Source organism: Mesocricetus auratus, unplaced genomic scaffold (assembly GCF_017639785.1).
Source record: "Mesocricetus auratus isolate SY011 unplaced genomic scaffold, BCM_Maur_2.0 Super-Scaffold_100010, whole genome shotgun sequence".
In the NCBI taxonomy this organism is placed as follows: Eukaryota; Metazoa; Chordata; class Mammalia; order Rodentia; family Cricetidae; genus Mesocricetus; species Mesocricetus auratus.
The window spans coordinates 53,821,575-53,842,264 of NW_024429194.1; the positions used below are offsets into that span (position 1 = coordinate 53,821,575).

General features: G+C 39.8%; 1 protein-coding gene across 4 annotated transcripts in view; it reads left to right on the forward strand.

Annotated features, from left to right (window-relative positions):
* The window catches only part of Dnah7 (dynein axonemal heavy chain 7), a 275,393-nt gene that overhangs the window by 193,470 nt on the left and 61,233 nt on the right, over positions 1 to 20,690 (forward strand). For all 4 annotated transcript variants that reach the window (XM_040753634.1, XM_040753635.1, XM_040753633.1 and 1 more), the window contains 2 exons: positions 863 to 1,026; positions 16,008 to 16,162. In XM_040753634.1, the coding sequence (XP_040609568.1) occupies positions 863 to 1,026; positions 16,008 to 16,162 (319 nt within the window). The remainder of the gene's footprint in view (positions 1 to 862; positions 1,027 to 16,007; positions 16,163 to 20,690) is intronic.

A 20,690-nucleotide genomic window follows, 5' to 3' on the forward strand; every position in this document is an offset into this window, starting at 1 on the left:
TCTCAACTGTGGGTGTGACTAGCTACTTTAAGTTCCTGCCACCTCAAATTTAATTGGGAACAAGGTTGTTCATTTTCTCCCTACGTTGATTTTTGTCAAGTTATTTTATCATATTTATCATAGCAACAGAAATGAAACTAAGCCAGAAAATGTAAACTACTTTGTAAATTTAAACTTTAAAATAATACACAGTAATTGTTCTTTCCAATACACAACTCCAACTTTGTCATGTGGTCCATCTAGGTTTTATTTCACCACTGGATTACATTTAATTTTCATTTGAGTACGTATCTTACTTTCTTAATTATAATTTTATTTGAGAAAGGTTTGATACATGTCTTAGGATTTCTATTGCTGTAAAGAGACACCATGGCCATGGCAATGCCTTTAAAAGAAAACATTTAACTGGGGCTGGCTTACAGTTTCAGAGGTTTAGTCCATTATCATCATGGTGGAAAGAATGGTGTCATTCAGGCAGACATGGTGCTGGAGAAGGAGAGTTCTACATCTTAACCCACAGACGACAAGGAGTGAACTGTGTCCTACACTGGGTGTAGCTTAAGCATATGAGACCTCAAAGCCTGCCCCAACAGTAATACACTTCTGCCAACAAGGCCAAACCTACTAAAAAAGGGCCACATTTTCTAATAGTGCCACTCTGTATAGGCCAAACATTCAAACACATGAGTCCACGGGGACTATAACTGTTCATGTCACCAAAATGCACAAATAATTTTTGATGTAGAGCTTTAACCATAGTTGGTTTTCTCAGTAAATAAAGATTTATTGAGGAGTTTAGATATAATTCCTTTGGCAATTGTCCATCGACTCATGTCTACATTTTTCTGTGAATATTTTAAAGAACCAAACCAAAGAGTGGTCTCAATCGTGCAAAGAAAGAGACATCCCCTGTTCAGATGACTATTCTCTTATGGGTACCCTGGGAGAAGCTGTGACAATTCGAGCTTGGAATATCGCTGGATTACCCTCCGACTCATTTTCCATCGATAATGGGATCATTATAATGTAAGGAAAAATCTTTTCTCACAAATGATCTTTAATATTTGGTTAGAAGATCTGTTTATTTGCATACCTTTTAACAATTTTAGTTAGTAAGCATTCACGGTATTAAAATGTTTGCTAATTAGCTATATTAAATATATATATAAACAATCTTTCTGTTAATATTATAATAAAGAGCAAAGTTTTTATTCCCATAAGACATAAGTCTTGTTATAAAAGGCTAATAGATTCATAGTGATAGGTCTTTGATGATAATTGTCCAAAAATCTGTCCTTGTCCCTGTTGTGGGACGAATTTGACTCATGGTTGATTCTATGGGCTGACCAGAGCTTTTGGACAGTAACCATCCTTCACAGAATCTCCTGGTGATCAAAAGACATGGAGATGGGACCAGGGGACACTCAGTCTCTTCTACAGGTCACATGGGTCAACCTGTCCCAATGTGAGAACAAATATCTCTTTTATTTCTGAGTTCACACTCTTGTTTTCTGACCTGAGGAAGCCTTTTGGAGTTTAGGGGTGTTAGGAGGAACAGCACAGGTGTTTCTTAGCATCAGTAGGAAATAACTCAGTTCTCCCATTGATAGGAAGTAGTCAGTTCTGAATTATAGTACCATTTGATTTGATTCATTTATTTACCACAGAAACAAACAACTGAAAGAACAGCAGTTAAGTAAGAATGGCTGAAATCTAGATATAAAGTCTTAAACAGAAATAACCAATGGGTATGCTGAGTGCACTCCATTTTTTGTTATGTGATATTTATGAAAATTATAACCTAATCGCTGGTATCCCATCATCACTCCTCATTGGGTTATCCTGACATGGATGACCTATGGCTATTGTTTACCTCTCAGAAAACACTTCTCTCTTCAAACAAATGGGTTTCTAGTGGTTTGTATCCTGCAGAATCATAACTATATCTTATTACTTTTAATTTGTAATTTATGTTCCTTTGTTCTACCTATCAAAAGATGTCTTAGCCATTATATCCATTAGAGGCCAAATTACATCTCATTCTAACCTAACATTCCACTTGGGTCTTGTCATATTTCATTTCATGTTTCATATTCAACTATTAGCTAATATTTCTTACTTGTAAGAGTCTAAAATTTCAATGATCATTATTCAAGACAGCATGCATGTGTATTATCTCCCTTCCTCTTTCTTTCTCCCCACCTCTCTCCTGGAGTAATAGAGGTTTATCAATACCCCCGTACCCTCTACATCTTTATTTTTTATTTTTAGAAAAATTGAAGAATTTATAAATCTTACAGGAATAACCTCATTGAGAAGAAAACTCTGACTTCAATCATTATTGTATTCTTTTGTCAGTGTTTGGCAATCTTCCACTGACAGGTTTTAGGACAAATATTTAAGGCATCATTTTAAAATATTGGACACAGATCTTGTTTATTTGAACAATGCCTTCTTCTGTTTCTCAAAGATGGTTGTTTGGTGTTCATAATCCCTGATATTATGCATGTTAAATGCTTAATACATATTACTTTAACTGAGTAAGGCGTTGATTTTCTAGGAAAGCTTAATCTATAAAATTTAGCCAAGTTAGAATATAATTAACTTTGCAGAGTATTAACACTTCAAAGTTCTTGACTTTCAAAAGTGAATGATAGGGTGAGTTTAATTGGGTTGTGTCTGGACATTCCTTGGATACAAGTGAGTATTATTTAACTGCTTAGTAAGTAGACCAAACCCATAGCTAACTTCATTTTTTTTGAGAGGCAGACCTTGATTTTTCTGTAAGATGGAGACATACTTTTTTCAGGAACCATAATCACTGAGAATGCCCACTCTTTCTCATTTATATTTATGTGTTTATGTGTGTTTAGAGAAGAAAACAACAAAACTCTCTGAAATGTACCAATGTTAGATGACCTGTACCAGTAGGTCTTTCTTCAGGGACAAGATCCAAAGGGGATGATGAGATGAGAAAATAGGAAAGTTTGGGATCAGATCAGTTTATACAAGCTGACTGCTCATGCAAGCAAGTTTATGAGGAAATCAAGTTTATGAGGAAATCTTATTCACAGTTTTCCTGAAAGGAAGAATGGGACAATGTGAGCAAAAAGCATCATACAATGTAATGGAGCCAGCAAGCTAATGAGGCAAGTTGCACAAAGGAAACACGGGGTATCTCAAGCATAGCACAGACCGGGCACACAGTGGCCTTGGGACTGATAACCACAGCTCTTTGGGGGTGGAAAGAGTTGGTTCTCAGATTCTAAAAGTCATAGATCCCCCAAGTTCCTGGCCCCTGGGCCATTACTGACTCTACCAACCTATGTTCCTCCTTAGACAAGGAACTAAGGGACTTCCTCCCCTAAGGCCTCAGGGAAGACCCCAGACCAGCCTAGCCCTTAACAGTTAAATATTCATATTCTGTGTCCTTCCGGGGCTCCTGCTGTGGGTGTGCATTGTCATGATAAGAAATCTGTAGTTTTCAAAAGTCCCCAAGAGCATTAAATAAGAGTTCTCTTTACACAAGAACTAAAGAACAAACTGTCAAAGTCAGAAACAGAGACTGCTAACAAATTCAGGTTCCATTTGCAAGCAATTGACTTTAAACATTTAACAATTCAAGGATGTTTGAGGGCCAGAGGAATAGCTCAGCAGGTACTGGTTTCTGCTGACAATGACAACCCTAATTTGATCCCAAGGACCCACAGGGCTGGATGAGAAAGCAGACTCCTACAGGTTGTCCTTTGACCTCCACCAACATGTATACATGCACAAACGAATAAATAAATACGGCATTTAAGGTAGTAGCAAAAGGACATTTGATGAACTGAAAAAGGAAGACTGAAGAGAAACACATTTTTCCTTGTCAAAAATTACTGCTAAATAATGGTGTTAATGTAAGCAAGTTAATAGAATCCTAGTTCCCTCTTATTTCAATGTTTTCATTCCCAAAGTGACACTATTAGAACTAAAATGTGTTTCATTACACCCTCCACAATCAATGCTGTCATGGATTATTCTCAAAAGAAAAATACTTTTCTCTCTACTTGCAAGAACATATCCTTTGAAATGTTATTCATCTAATATTTTGTGGAAGTCCTGAAAAAATATACAAGCTGAATTCACCTTCTCCTGACCTCAAATGAAGAAGATGTTATGTGAAGAGCATTGTTTGATGGGACAAAAGTTGGATATGGCTGTTAACTGGGTATAGAACAACATTTATTTATTTGTAATTACAGAGATGTGTTCATATGTTCACATAAAAGGGGAAAGGCAGACCCATCCCAGCACAGTTTATTTAAAGCACTACCTTTTCCCCATCAATTTCATCTTCGTATCTTTGCTGAAAATGTACTGTCTCTCCACATGTGGGTCTGCTGCTGAACTTTATACCCTGAGTTACGAGCCTATCATGACACAAGTACTCTATCACCTTGATTCTGGAAACTTTGGGTAGCCTTGAGTCAGGTCTGTCTTCCATTTTTTGTTCTCCTTTAAAAAATCATTTTATCTAGCATTAATTCTATAAATTTTAGAATAATATATAAATATCTAAAAAGTACCCTCTTGGAATTTTATTGGGTTACATTGATGTTCCTGATCAATACTGACAGATGACAAATCTTCTAACTATGAATGTAGTATATTTCTTCACCTATTTTAGGTTTTCAAGTATTTTGCTGTTTTATGTATTTATAGTATTTAATTTTTTTGGCTGTGGGAAATGGCATTAATTTTTTATTTGATTATTAACTGCTAGTATTAGAAATTCCTATTTCTAGAAAAGATTATTTGCATACTGACTTTGTACCCTGTAACTTTAAAAACTCATTTGGCCTTTTATGTTGATTTATTAGGATATTGTATATTGGCAATCATGTTGTCTGCACATAGTGACACTTTAATTTCTTTCTAATCTGTGTGCCCTTCGCCTCTTTTCCTTGGCTTATTGCACTGTCAGTGGCTTCCACTATAATGCTGCAAATGGATAATTAAATTGAACACTGTTGTCCACTCAGTCTAAGGGGATGCAAACACATTGAGCATCACAAAGCTGTTTCATTGATTTCATTGATTTCATTGGGTAAAAGAAAATCTCTTTTAATCTGTGTGCTGTCTAGTTTTGTGTTGACTTGACACAAGCTAGAGTCATCAGAGAGGAAGGATCGCCAATTGAGAAAAGGCCTCCATAAAATCTAGCTGTAGGCATTTTCTTGATTAGCGATGTGGGAGGACCCAGCCCATTGTAGTTGAGGCTGCCCTGGCAGGTGGTCCTGGGTTCTATAAGTTGGTTGAGCAAGTCTTGAGGAGCAAGTCAGTAAGAAGCACTCCTCATTCCTCCAAGGTCTCTGTATCAGTTCCTGCCTCCAAGTTCCGGTCTTGCTTGAATTCCTGTCTTGATTTCCCTCAAGGATGGGCTGTTACCTGAAAGTGTAAGTGAAATAAACCCAGTCCTTTCAAGTTACTTTAGGTTGTGGTCTTTCATCACAACAATAGAAACCTTAACCAAGACAGAAATTATCACCAGGATAAAGAGTTATTTCTGTGACAGACCTGACCATGTGATTTGGAGAGGATTGTGGAAGGTCTTTGGAACTTTGGGCCAGAAAAGCCATTGAATGGTCACAGCTTGGTGAGACATTCTATGGGAACTTGGAAGATAACAGTGCTGAGAGAAATGCAATTGATGAAGGCCTGGCTTATGAAATTTCAGAGGGAAGCTGAAACTATCAAGACTATTTGTATAATATCTTGAATTAGGAATCTGTGGTTCTAGTCAACAGGGACTGAAGAGTCAGCAATGACTAACGAGGGGCCAGTACTACTGAAACAAAACCTTTGCTTTACTAAGATAATTGATGCTGGTTAGCTAGAACTGAGAAAATAGGGCTAATTGAAGAAAAACCAACATCATCGAGGTTAAATCTAGCAAGTGTTTCCTAAGGGTCAGCACCTAGAAACTCTGTTCTACAGGTGGCCAAAGTCATACCTCACACTGGTAGCTAAACTTGGTAGTGTAAGAGTCACCCAGGTGGTATTGGTTTTGGAGGCGTGAAGGGATTGTGGAGAACAGCTGAGGCTTGGTACTGTGTGGAAGGGCTGGGGTCCATGGAGAAAGGCCAGGAGAGGCTAGTGGTGAAAGCACTTGCAGTAGATCTAGCATTTTGGAGTTGTCAGTACTATGGAGCAACCTTAAAGAATAGCAGTTGAGCAAGCCTGAGCCTAGGAGACAACTATGTGGGCTGTATAGGCTGGAGCCTGCAGTGACTGTAGCCCTTTGGACAACCGTGAGTAAATCACAACCATTGGAAACTGAGTTGTTTACATTGTTGTTTAGTTTTGCTTTCTTTAGATTGTGATTTTGCCCAGGCTCTTCCCTCTTGAAGTAACAGGTTATTTTATTTATTTTGCCTTTACAGGAGCCTGTAGTTGAGACTTGGAACTTTTAATGATATTTTATATTTTTAAGGAGACTTTGGACTTTTAAAAAATACTGAATTTTAAAGCGTTTGAATTAATTAAAACTGGGACCTTTAATTTGTAATGTGTTTATACTATGATAGTTATTAATATGTGATCTTGGGTATGAACAAGAACGGAAAGGTCGTGACTTTACAGTGATGTGTTTGTGTGTCAAATTGTTGAGGGTTCCATTGTGCTGGCTACTTCTATGTCTACTTGATACAAACTAGAGTCATCTGTGTGGAGGGAACTTGAACTGAGAAAATGCCTCCATAAGATCCAGCTGTATGCAACTGTCTATAGGGCAGTTTTTTAATTAGTGATGTGGGCAGGCCCAGCGCATTGTGGGTGGTGCCGCTGCTGGGATAGTGGTCCTGGCTACTATAAAATGCATGTTGAGTAAGCCATAAGGAGCAAGCAAGTAAGAAGCATTCCTCCATGGCACCTCATCAGCTTGAGTTCCTGTCCTGACTTTCCTCAGCAATGGACTGTTACGTGAAAGTGTAAGTAAAATAAACTCTTTTTTCCCAAGTTGCTTTTTGTCATAGTCTTTTGTCACAGCAATAGAAACCCTAATTTTGGCAACCTGTGATGGACTTTTTAGCATTAATGGCTGTCAAACTCTACCGATCTCTCATCTTCTGGCTAATGAGATGATCTTATAGTTTGTTTGGGATTTTTTAAGGGGAAGTTCTTTTGTGTGTATGTGGGGTGTGTATATATAGGGGTGTGTGTATGTGTATGAATGTGGGAGGTGTTTATGTGGGTGTGTGTGTGAATTTGGGGTGTGTGTGTGTGTGTGTGTGTGTGTAGAAGAAGGCTCTTACTGAACCTGGAACTCACGGATCCTGTACTCCCATTCTCAGCACTTGGCCTGTGGAGATGGGAGGACACCTAGAGCTCACTGCACAGCCAGGCCGACATTTTATACTGAGGTGTCTCCCCAGCATTAGCTTACATTTCTAGATGTGCAGTTTACTCATGCAGTGAATAGTATTAGTTGATTAGTTGGTTTTGAGGGGGTTTTGGTTTTTTCTAGTGTTGATCTAGCTTTGGGTTCCCCAGATAATTTTTACCTTGTAATTTTATTCCCTCTACACATATGTCTGGATTTAAACTGCTAATACTGTAGTGACAAATTCTCCATTTATATTTATGAAGTTATTCATGAGGGTCGTTGGTTTTGGAGTCAAGTTAAACTGGGATTACTATAGGAATTGGGAAGATTTCTTGCCCGTATTTTGGAGTAGAATATGCAGATTTCCTTCCTCAAGTATTTGTTAGAGATAACCCAAGACATTACCTGAAATTTTCTGTTAAAATGTTTTACATATGAACTGAACTTAAGTTTATTTCAGGTTATAAGTGTCTCAATTATGAATTTGAATAGCTTCTCATCTTTCAAGAAATTAGTTTGTCTAAGTTGCTAATTTTATGGTTGTGGGGTGGTTTTAGTATTAGCTTACTGTCATCTTGATGTGTCTAAGGTCTGTTATGATCATCTCTGTATTGGCCATGATATTTGTTAGGTCCCTTTCCTTGATTAGTTTGTTAAACTTGAAGAAATTTTATTGATCCTATCTAGAGGCAAGGGTTTGCTTTCTTCCAGTGGTTTTGTTCTTCATTTCCTCTTTCATCTGGCTGCTCCAGGCACAAATGGCGTTTCTTTTTCTGGCTTCCTAACATTGAGGCTGAGGTTATTTCATAGATTTTCCAATCTGTGGATTTAGTCCTATAAATTTCTCATTATGCTTTAGCTACATAGCACAAATTTTGATTCACTCTATTTTACTTTCTTTTCACTGCTGGTTTGAACCCAGGACTTCAAAATAATTGAGAGGTACTCTAACCACAGAGAAACACTTCGGTTGTCCTGTTTTACTTTCTCATTCCCTTTCATGCATTCTATCATCTTTCTTAACACCTCCTCCTCTTTTGCTGATGTTTATAAATGTTAGTAAGGGCTCGTAGAGTCAGCTCAGCAATCAGTCTGGTAGTAGGGGTCTTGTGGCTTAGCCTGGCACTGAGCTTTCTGGCAATGGGTACTGTGTTCTCAGTCTGAGGTCTAGACTTAATCTTCCTTTTTCTCTTGAGGGAAGTATCTCTCTCTCCCCATACCTGGCTGCCTGGAGTACAGGAGGAGGATGACACCAGCTTTGATCCCTTACAGGAAGAACAGGGTCTGAGGTCTCTTGCCTGGTCTTAGCTTTTGTGCTGGTGTAGCCAACCAATTGTTGGAGAGCAAAGGCAGACCAAGTATTAGAGGAAGAATGAAGCCCTCCAATTCCCTTCTTGCCTGCCTGAGCGAGAACAGCTCCTCTGACCTTCAGCCCTCAGCTTGGGATTTACACCGAGGGCCTCTTTTCTCCTCAGGCCTTCAGGCTTGGACTGAGTTGTGCTAGCAGTTTTCCAGGGTTGGCAGTTTACAGACTTCAGATCAGAATGTATCAGCCTCAGTATTCATGAGAACTAGTTCCTAATAGTAAATAAACCAATAGCGAATTCCTGGTAGTTCGGTTTATCTAAAAAAGCACCCACTGCAGACTTCACACAACCCTGCTAACGGGAATAATGCTGTTGTTTTAATATTTATACACAATTTCAAACACAGTAACACTTCGTTATTATCTCTTTATTTTTACAATTCCAAGTTTTCTTGTGTCACTTTCTCACTTCCTGTTAAGGTGAAACCCTTTAATATTTGTTTAAAACAAGGCTGGTGAGGAGCAAAAATGAATGTCAGTGTTTTGCCTTTAGTCCTGAAGGGTACGTTTGCCGCGTGCAGACTGCTGGGTTGAAAATCGTGTTTTGTTTGGTTGTTTGGTGGTGGTGGCAGGGACTGAACCTGGGGCCAGGAATGTGCTGAGTGCACCGCCACTTACCTCTACCCCACACCTTCTGTGATTATTCTTTTAACATTTTTTATTATATATTTAAATTAGAAACAAGCCTGCCTCCCATGTCAGTCCCAGCCCCCTCTCCTTCCCCTCCACGCCCTCTTCTCCCCACCAGTCCTACAAACCCCCCACCCAGTCCCCATTCCATTCCCCAGGGAGGATCTCCGGAGTTTGGAGTTTGTCACTTCATTCCTGGGAGGGCCTAGGCCCTCCCCCAAGAGTCCAGGCTGAGAGAGCATCCCTCATTGTGGGATGGGCACCCAGAGTCCATTTGTATGCCAGGGATAAATACTGATCTACTACCCAAGGCCCCATAGATTGCCTAGGTCTCCTCACTGACCCCACATTCAGGTTTGCATCAGGTTGTGATCTTTTGTGTTTCACTTTGCTGCATTAGGAGAGGGTTCACCTTTAGCATTGTGAAATACGTTTTCTGTGCTGGTTCTTCCTCTTGCCCATCAGGGCCCTGGGGATATAACACTTGCACCTCGCAGTGCTCTCTAACCAATCTCAGGCACTGTCTTTTCCCAGCCATGTTTGTTTTCTTCATTGTTCAGCTTTGCCCATTTTGAGCTCAGCTGTCTGGAGATGCCCTGATAGGTCTGCCAATCTCCTTTTACTATTGAACCCACAGCAGAATTTTTATTTCAGACATTGCTTTTTCAATTCTGAAATTTGTTCTGTTCATTTTATCTTTTTTGCTTCCATGATGAATGTCTTTTCTCCATTTACTTAAAACATACTCACCCCCACCTCCCAAAGAATAGTTGTAATGTCTGTGCTGGAGTTGTTTTTATTTCCAGTTGTTTCAATGTCTTTCATTTCCCTGAGAAGCAAATGTATTCTGGTTCTTGACATAACAAGTAACTTTTTCTAGAACTTTTGAATGTGAAATCCCGTGTCCTGCTAACAATCCTCTGGGCAGGCCTGAGAGCTTGGTTTTAATAATCAGATGAGTCGGTTTCTCTCTGTCTTCTTGTTTCCCCATGTCTGCTCAGACATGCAAGGCTTTGGCTGCCTTGTGGGTCTGCTCCTCAGTACACACTATCCAGAGGCCAGTCTGGACCTTAGGTTCATGTCGTAGCTCTAAGCCTTCGTGAGAAAGAGCAAGCAGCAAACAGAACTCACAGCATCTGCACCCACCACTGCCCTGCACCAGCCTGGCCTGGATGGCCCCGCCCCGCCCCACCCCACCCCCATGCTCGATAGCCCATACATTGCCAATTTTCTCATTTCTCCACTTTGAGAGACATTTTCCCCATGTCTGCTACAAAATGACTCTGTTAATCCAGAAAGTAAAAGGGAAGAGGGTACTCACAAACTCCCTATCGATCATTCCTAAAATTTTGATTGTTTTTCCTCATTCCCTGGTTCTTTTATTTACTTCTTAGAATCTGAAAGTTGAATTTTTTTTATTTTGAAGATTTGTGTGTGTGTTGGGGGTGGGGGGGGCAGTTGAAGATGCAGGGTACCATGGGCTTATCTTGGTCAGCATCAGAAGTCCTTTACTATGATTTTGAAATACTGTTCAGTGAGCCAGTGCTTTCTATACAGAGATAAACCATGTAGAAAATGTACATTTTTGGATGATTTAATTTCTATATTGTTTGCCAGACATTTTGTGATTTTAAATTAATGTTATTACTATTAGAAATATATTAACTATACAAGGAAAATAAGAATGGGCATGTACCCTTCCCTCAAAGGACTACACAATTGACTCTACCACTAAGAAATGGTAGAATTTGCCGTAGGAGAATATTACATTCTGTGGAAGTACCATAAATGTAATGAGGATGAATTGCTAAAGAGATTCTGAGAGAAGAGATCAAGAAAGGCTTTGTGGCATCAGAGCTTTTGAGCTGACCTTGAAGCATGAGTGGAATTTGGACATGAAAAGACTGGGAAGAAGTATCATTTCGATAAAGAAACAGCATGAACCTGGATATCATGGCTGAAAAAGAAAGAAAATAATGTGGGGGCAACAGAAGGATGAGTGAGTTGTTCATCTTTGGAGAAGTTTAAATGTCACGTAACACATATTTCTCCAAACGTAAAAATATTTCTAAAATGTGACAAGGTGGAAACCTTAATGTTTATAATTTTATGTCTTTATAAATTACTTTCACATCAGGAATTGGCAATAGGGTGGAAGGATAGGGGGATGGTGAGGAGGTGTGGGAGGAGGGGAGGGAGAGGGAACTGGGATTGACATGTAAAACAAGCTATTTCAAATTAAAATTTAAAAAAATTCACATCCCTTCATTTTCTTAAGCGTACTGTTCTCTTTGTATTACTTGTATCTAAGATATGATACTAATCTGTGGTTTGTTTTCTTCCTAAGTATTACTAATGCTAAGGACTGGAAGACCCCACCCTGAAATTTTCGTATATTGAGGCTACAGTCCACATTGAGGCTTTAAGGTAGTATTCAGGGAAGATTTCTATTCGTAAGATCAGTTCCTTGTAAGGAAAGAGGCAGCAGAGGCTTTTACACAGAGAAAAGAGCATGTGAGGACAGCAATGGCACACTGTAATGACATTTACCACCTACAAGTCCAGGAGAAAGGCATCTGGAGAAACCAGCTCTGAGACCTACAGTTGCAGACTCTAGACTCTGATAAACTGCCTGTTTAAGCTATGTAGTCTGTAGGGTTGGGTTACAGTGCCCAAGTAGACTAACACATACCATGGGTACCAAACAGCAAGGCTGTCTTTCTTGGCACCTGAGCTACATGGCTTGAAGCATACTGCAGCGTGTGTGCTAAAAATGAATTACTTTCCATTTCAGAAAACAAATTATCCAGTGACCTCCTGCATGGTATAGTAAGAGTGAGCTGGATAGCATCCTTGTTCATTCCTAGCTCCTTCCCCTCAGTCCTTTCTCATTTACTCCCCCTGCTCATCTAGTGTTTTGCATGGATTTTCTCTGCTCCCTTTTAGAAGAGGGTGAGAATATTTTGGAGACATTGGCAATGATTCTGGCCAGTGTTTATCAACACGCAAAGTGCTGATTACATTATACACAAGGCAGGAGGCTACACGTCTGCATCGCTCAAGAAGGTGGCAGATGCTGCTGCCTTTTTTGACCCCTGGCTTCTAGACATAAATTAAGTCCTGTTGGCTGCAGCTCTTGCTCTTGATCCTTTGTGAGTGGGAGTAAACCAGTAGGTATGAGCTCTCCCACGGTATGAACCTTGACCTTCAGGGGACTCATTTCTGCCCACAGGAAGCTCACAATCACAGGGAAGGGGTAAAATGAGCTACATAGATGACATTAAATATGCAACTGTTGGAAACAAGGGTGGGCCTGTGGCTGTGGTAACACTTCGGGGTTAGTAACTATTACACGGTTTGATCATAGAAAGCTATGCTGTTCATTTTTTTTCTTAGATCATTTTATCTTTACTGAAGAGAGAGAGTGACTATAAATGCATTAAATTCTTTTTTCTTTCAATTGTCCAAAGTGAAGTAACCTGCCCAGGACACAGGATTTATTAATTCAAGGCCTAATAGGGAAGTGGAGTTTCATTGTAGCATATTTTGCAAGCACAGCAAATATTATTCAGCATGCAATTTAAGGTTTAGTGATGGGGAAGTCCTGTGTATATGTCAATAAAGCACTGTTGGCCAAAAAGGGAAGCAAGATAGGTGGGACTAGGAGTCCAGGAGGACTCTGGGAAGGAAAAACACAGGGAGTCACCATGTAGTCGCCATAGGGGTAGGAAGTCTGGACCTTTTCTCCAGTAAGAGAAAATAACAATTATGGAGTAAATACTTAAGTCAGAGCTAGCTAGTATGAAACAAGCAAAGCCAACAGTTTCATGTGTGTCTTGTGTGTTATTTGGGGACTGCAATGCGGCAGAGCCCAGGGGACTGGTGGGGAAAAACCAAAGCAGCTGGCAAGGAAAAGGCTTCATTCAACATAATGGTGTCAGCATGTGGGATTGAATTTCCATGTAGAATGGCAAAAGCTTTAAAGGAATTTTAGAAACAGAAGAACAGAGAAAAGCATGGGGTTTTGGTAGCAGCATTTTTCTCAAGTGGGCTCTGTTTTGCTAGGGACAAGCAGAGACTCACTAGGTGTGCATAAGGGAGTCTTCCTGACTCACCACAAGCAAAACAACAACAAGAACAAAAAAAAAAAAAAACCAGCAAGGTTCTTTTAAGAGTCTCTGCTAACGATTGAGTGACCACATCTCCAAGCCGACAGCTTTTGCTGGATGTCAGCATAGACTAAGACAGTATGAGCTGGAATCAGGCTTATGCCCGCCATCTTGAAAAACTGCAGTTTAAACAGCCGCTGTTTTAACAGATAAGACACGTGGCCAGAAAAACAAAGATTTACAGTAAAGTCAGACTTGGATGAAGAAAAACCTCTAAAGGTTTATAGTGTGTTTAAAAATATATGTAGGATTGAGAGAAAAAAGGAACGGCATAGTGGTAAATAAATAGAGAAGCTGGCTGTGGTGGAGCACGCCGGTAGGATTTGCTCCAGAGGTAGAGGCAGGCGGATTTCCAAAGAGAAACCCTGTCTCAGAGAAAAGTAAATAAAAGTAAAAGAAATAAAGTAATAATAGATAAATAAATAAGCCACATAAAGATGGAAAATACACAGAGAGTCTGGATACTGTACGCTATTGTGTTTTTCAGTTTTTTGATTGCTAAAGGAACAACTGCTAAAGTTCACTTGATTATAAATGCTGCTAAGTTAATTCAACTTATATCTTTTGAAAATGCCTTGACTTCAAAATTTAAGTATAAGGATATGTTACTTTGGAAAAGAGTTTTTGTTTATGTTTTCACAGAAAATGAAAAGCTGAGGATTCCTTCCAGGCTTCTGTGGTTTGATGAACCAAGACCCCCAGAAGCAGTGGGCCAGGTGTTCCAACAATTGAGACAGCTAAGATGATACAGCCTTACAGACCCCGAAAATAAGAACTTATACAGGTTTCTGAGTTTTGTCATGATCCCCATGGTATGAACAGCAGGAAGCAGTTTGGAATGAGCGACGTCCAAATCCCCATATTGTTTATAAATCTTTGTTTTCATTTGAATGGGATTGCTTATAATTGGTTAATGATCACAACCAATCTCTTTTTAAAGAAAAAGGGGATTATGGTATGGAAATGAATATTTGGTATGGTTTTTCATTTTTTAATACAAATTCAAGGTCAATTTTGTGATGTGTATATTTCTCCTCTTAAGTATTGTGCTTATATGATCTTTTAAAATGTAATACATAATTAAATACAGACTATAGATAGTTATAATAATCAGAACTTATAGTTAAGTTAGTTAGGTTTTCTAAATATACAGAGATATATTTGAGATAGTCTTCAAACCTTTCAAAGACCTTCAGAAAATGGCATTTAAAATGGTTTAGGTTTTTTTTTGACAATGAGAAATGTCTGCTCCTGGCACATCAATTACATCTTAGAGAAAGATGAGCATCGAAGAAACTCATTATGGAGTTTGCTTTTAACATGGCAAGATTAGCCATTTGGGCAAGAAACTGCTCTTGCCTAGACTGTTTGACTGTTGCTGTATAAACTGGATATGCAGGACCCACAGGAAAGTGACTGCTAAACTCAAACAGTCCTTCAGGGTTCCTGATTCATGGAAGAGTCTACGAGACTTTCTACAGGACACAGAAAAATGACTGACAGACTGCCAATGCAGATGGATAGCTTGAAATTTCCTGCTTTGCTGAGAAGTCTTCCAGATACACTGTGGCCTATGGGCTGAAGATGGATGCCCCAACATTACAGAGAAACTTCGGGTGACTGCCCAGGCAGCAAGATGTCTCTGTCAACCTAGTGTTTATATATTATCCTTCTGTGGTCTTTGATAGAGTTGAAGGCAGATAGTTATAATTATAGTTTTCTTTAGTTATGATAAAAGATAAGCTACATATAGGACTTTGTACTCACAAGAATGGAATAGAAGATATTTTCTTTAAATCTTGCTGAATGTTGATGGACAAAATTTGTAACTGTGTTCTTGCTTGATAGCTGTTCTGTTATATATAATTTGACTATGCTAAAGTTAAGACCTTTCGTTTTGTTTAGACAGAAAAGAGGAGATGATGAGGAAGTCCTATGTGTATGTCTATAAAGCACTGTTGGCCAATAGGGAAGCAAGATAGATAGGACTAGGAGTCCAGGAGGACTCTGGGAAGGAGAAACACAGGGAGTCACCATGTAGCCGCCATAGGGGTAAGAAGTCCGGACCTTTTCTCCAGTAAGAGAAATACTTAGGTTAACAATTATGGAGTAAATACTTAAGTCAGAGCTAGCCAGTAAGAAACAAGCAAGGCCAACAGTTTCTTGTGTGTTATTTGGGGATTACAATGCGGCAGAGCCCAGGTGACTGGTGGGGAAAAACCAAAGCGGCTGGCAAGGAAATGGCTTCACTCAACAGTTTAGAGATTGTAGCATTCTAAAAGGAGTGAAAGGATTTGTGTTGACTTTGTAAAACCGCCTTTGTAGCTTATCTAGGAGTGTGCTCAAGACTAAATGTGCCTGTTTCATGGAGAGGAAGGAAAATATTACTAACAAAGCATAAACTTACAGTCATGTGGGATTGACAACACAGAAAGTAGTTATGGCTTGACCAAGTTACCTTTCGTCTATCTTTCAGGAATGCGAGAAGGTGGCCTCTGATGATAGACCCTCAAGGCCAGGCTAATAAGTGGATCAAGAACATGGAGAAAACCAACAGTCTTCAGCTCATTAAGCTAAGTGACCCCGACTATGTCAGGACCTTGGAAAACTGCATCCAGTTTGGAACTCCTGGTATGTGGATGAATCTCAAGTGCACACATGCAAATGCCTAGACCCAGCACAGTCAGCACACACTGTGTCAGGCTTGGTGTTAAGTGCTGATTTTGCTGATCTCAGTATTTATTGATAATCAAATGAGCACTCGAACACCTACACACACACACAATTAACCTCTAGAAGGCAAGGAGGTTCCCTTTGTTATAAAGTACATCTGTGGCACTGCCTCCAATTTAGATATTTTCATTTTTGCTCGCCATTTGCTTTTCTTCAGTTTTCATTATTAATCCCCTGCAGTTAAACAGCTGATTTGATATTGATAATGCCAATCATATTTTTTTTTTACGAGACAGGGTTTCTCCATATTGTTTTGGACACTGTCGGTCCAGCCTGGCCTCGAACTCACAGAGATCCGCCTGCCTCTGCCTCCCGAGTGCTGGGATTAAGGGCGTGCACCACCACCGCCCGGCGCCAATCATATTTTAATACAGCAGTAGTCCCACTTTCTGTTTCTTCTTGAATTAGGCTACAGAAGTGGCAGGGAAAGTGAGCAGATTTCACATGCCTAGCTATTACCTGACATTCACAACGGAGAGATTGGAGAAATGACAAGGATTGTTTTTCATCAAGGTCTTATGCAGGTGTCACACTTGCCAAAACAAAACCCAGCATGCTTGTGATTTGAGCTAATTGGGGTCCTACTTCAAATCTGTGTAACTTATCAAATTTAGCCAAATAAATACAAGCACTTAGGAAGCTGTAGCATATGTCGCCACAGGAGAAGTTCATCCGGTCCCTCTTGCTGTGAGAGCTGTACAACAGTAAGAGTCATAGTAAGCATGCTATCACTCCCGTAACGTCCATGTTTCCATATTAATAATATGCTTGCTTTCAAGTTTTAATTATAATCTTAGTATAAGCATGAATAAAACATCTAAATCTATTTATAAGACTTCGTATCCATGGAACGGAGCACAGACATGCGCACACATGGTATTTCATTCAGTTTCTATTCTTGAATTTTAAATAGTTTAAATTGACACATTAAATTGTACACATTTATGATGTGCCATGAAATGTTTATATATATACACATTCAGTGAAATCATGGAAAACATACTTATATTCTCAAATACTTATCATTTCCATATGGTAAAAAACAATTCAAATTCCCTTCTACATTTCAAGAAAAGTGTAAGGACATTATCTCTTGTTACCTGCTATGACAGAGTAACTTGTATCTGTGGTATTATAGGTGATACAGGAGCTATACAACAAGGGGGCATCATCTCTCCTCTCAAATGTTTTGCTTGTGTGATGTCAGAATCATCCATGGATTACTATGATAAAAACACAAGTTGAGTATCCCTCATGTAAAGGCCAATGCACTGCTCTGAGTAGGACCTTTGGTTCTGCATTCAGAGTTTCTGCCTCTGTCATTTGTTTTTAGTTCATTTTCCTCACTTGCTCATTAGCTATATAGTGTGAGGGAGAAGTTACTGACTTACTACATATTGTATAGTTAGTATCTGGTGACTGCTCAGCTCATAGACTTTTGTTCATGATGTAGCTCATTCAATGCTGGGATCACACCTGGAGCTTTGAAAAGGCTCAGCCCCACGTTTGCTGAGGTGGATTTGAACATGTGACAAGTGGAATATTTGCAATGTCTTAAAATATGAGAAAGCCACAGGTGACAGTCTGTGTGTGGATTCAGAAAAATCAGGGAGGATTTCTAGAATGGATCATCACCTTAAATTCTTTAAGTAATTGAAATTACTGAATATGAATATTAAAATGTTTGGCGTGATAAAAGACAAGTGATGGAGTGTCCACATCTGCTTGGTGTTCTTGACATTTCTCTGAGCCATGCATTTTGATGTATAATTCCATAATTACGGAGCAGAACAGGTAGGTAGTAGAGGTGAACTATCTAGTGTCTTAAAAATTCTGCATCCTAATCATGGGAGAGAAAGTCCCTTTGGGTGTCTTAAACGGCACCACATAGGTGAGATGCAGCAGGAGAGAACAGAGGACACAGTGCACAGGGTGGGGTTGGGCAGCATTTCACAAACCCCAAAATATGTTTCTTGTACACTGTACACTGTACACTGGGATTGAAATGTGTTTCGTCCACAAACACCCACTTCATTTTATAGAGAAGATACGTATTAGAGAAAGTTCAATGATTTAGCCTGACATGTGTGTCCCATGAAAGAGCCTGGAGTGTGTGTCCCATGAAGGAACCTGGGGTGCATATCCTATGAAGGAGCCTGGGTGTGTGTGTCTCATGAAGGGGTACTGGGAGAAACTCCCAGATCATCTGCCTCTGACTAATTTTTTTAAAAACACTTCTTCTAATATTAAACATCAGAAAGAAGTGAAAAGTTTCAATTCCCATAGAAAGGTTGCAAGCTCTATCTATATTTTTAAGTATCAAGTAAAAGTTTGAAAATGTAAGTGGTTAAAGCTCCTTCCATCTGAGAAGTTATCTTTAGATTCTGGCCTGTTCGGGGCCAGTGGCTTCAGATCTCTTGTTCTTCACAGGCAGCCTGGGTGGAGAGGCAGGGAGAGGGCTTTTGCCAATTTCATCCACCTGCTTCCACTTCTGTAAGAGCCATGTGCCCCTCTTCTTTTTATGAACTGAATGTTTTTTTTTAAATCCACCTAGGGGAAAATAAAAAAAGATTCTGTTATTTAAGAACCTTGGCAACCAATGATCTCGAAAGTCAAGATGCACTTGCCCCTGTGTTTGCTATCCCAACCAACAAAGTCTATATGCTAATCATCTAAGCATTGCTGAGAAAGGAGTTCATTGACACAAAAGATCTTTTGAAACTTTGCATCATATTGGGGCCTGCCTTATTTTCCCTCTCTTGACTGCCAGCATTTCCTCATCATTCCCTTTTGGGTCAAGGCTTCCAAAGTACTTACTCATCCCACTAAAATATGTCTTTTTTGTAACTGCCATATACCAAGCATTGCAGTGGGCCCTGTAAACCAGCATGAACGAGACAGACCTGGTCTCTGTTTGCATGCAGAAGAAGTCAGAAATTCTGATAAAGTGAGAACTGGAAAGTGGAAGTGTGAGCACATGGGGCAGGAAGTCCTTAAAATAGTGTGACACTGTTTCCCTGTCTCCTGAATCCTCTTCTATCCATCCAGTAGATTCTTTTAAATGTTATCTTCTCGGATACAATGTAAACACATCGTCTTGGTTGGGGAGTGTTCCCAAGTGGTTGGGGAGTGTTCCCAAGGCTCCTGTGTTAAAAGCTTGGCCCTCAGGTTGTGGTGCTGTTGAGACTATGACTTAGCAATGATTCATCCATTGAGTTCAAAGCTTAATGAGCTGTCCTGAGAAGGGAGCTAGTGATGGGAAGAAGGTGGCCAGCCTCTGAAGCATGCATTTCGGTTTTGCCTCTTCCTGCCCCCGCCCCGTGTGTGTGTGTGTGGTGTGTGTGTGTGTGTGTGTGTGTGTGTGTGTGTGTGTGTGTGTGTGTGGTCTAGTTGCCATGAGGAAAGCAAACTTTCCAAAGGCAAATGCACCTTCCATGCGCTTCTGCTTTGCTGCATACCCACAGTGAGGGGAGCAAATGACAAATGGGCTGAAATCTCTGAAACTATCAGCCAAAACTCTTCCTCCACTAAGTTATTTTTCCAGGTGTTCCTGTCACAGTAATGACAGACTGACTCTCACATACAGATTTCCTAACTTCTGCAGTGGGTATAGACAGGCATCCATCTGTCGCTGGGTTTGGTTGATGCCTACATTCTTGCAAATAAGAAGCAAATGGTGGGAATGCCATTCGTCACCTTCAAGGAATATCCCTACACAGTGTTCTTTTCCTTCTGATGGGCCAAATATGGTTAGATATTGGCCAAAAAAGACTGAGGCTACACAGGTGGAGAAGAGGAAAATGCCAAGGTCTAAAAAATTCCTTATGACTGAGACATGCTACCCCTCCATCCCTCCAAGGCCAGCTTGAGACTTCCTTGCCATGAATATGAATCCCCTTTTGACATTATTATTAGGAGGGTTTCTGACAGAGCTGAACCTAATTGTAAATAACACGTGTTACTTATAGTGGAAAAACATATTAACATGCAGTTTCTAGAAGAAAATATAGTGAAAAAAGCCGCTGAAATACCCTGCCCTAAGTGTAAAGTTTAATTGTAATTTTTACCTATCAGTTGGTAACAGCCACAGTGCAAAGGATGGATGTAGCTGAGCTTTGCTTGTCCCTGTCTTCACTGCTAAATTGTGGTGCTGACTCTTTAAGATTTTTAAGTTGCGGGGAGGTACAGTGACAGGATGCTGTCCAGCTCCTGTTCCTACTGTAACACTGTGTACCAATAGGACTGTCAGCAGTCCAGTGAGTGCCCCTTACAGCCCCGATGTCTCATACATTTTCAGGAAAGCAGTTTGTAATGTGACGTAAAGTGACCTCAAAAATTTGGCTGTGAATTGGGTTTCTAGGATGAGCAGAATCAGGAACAGTCAAAACAACATTCACTGTGTCATTGATGGTGGGAAAAGAATAAC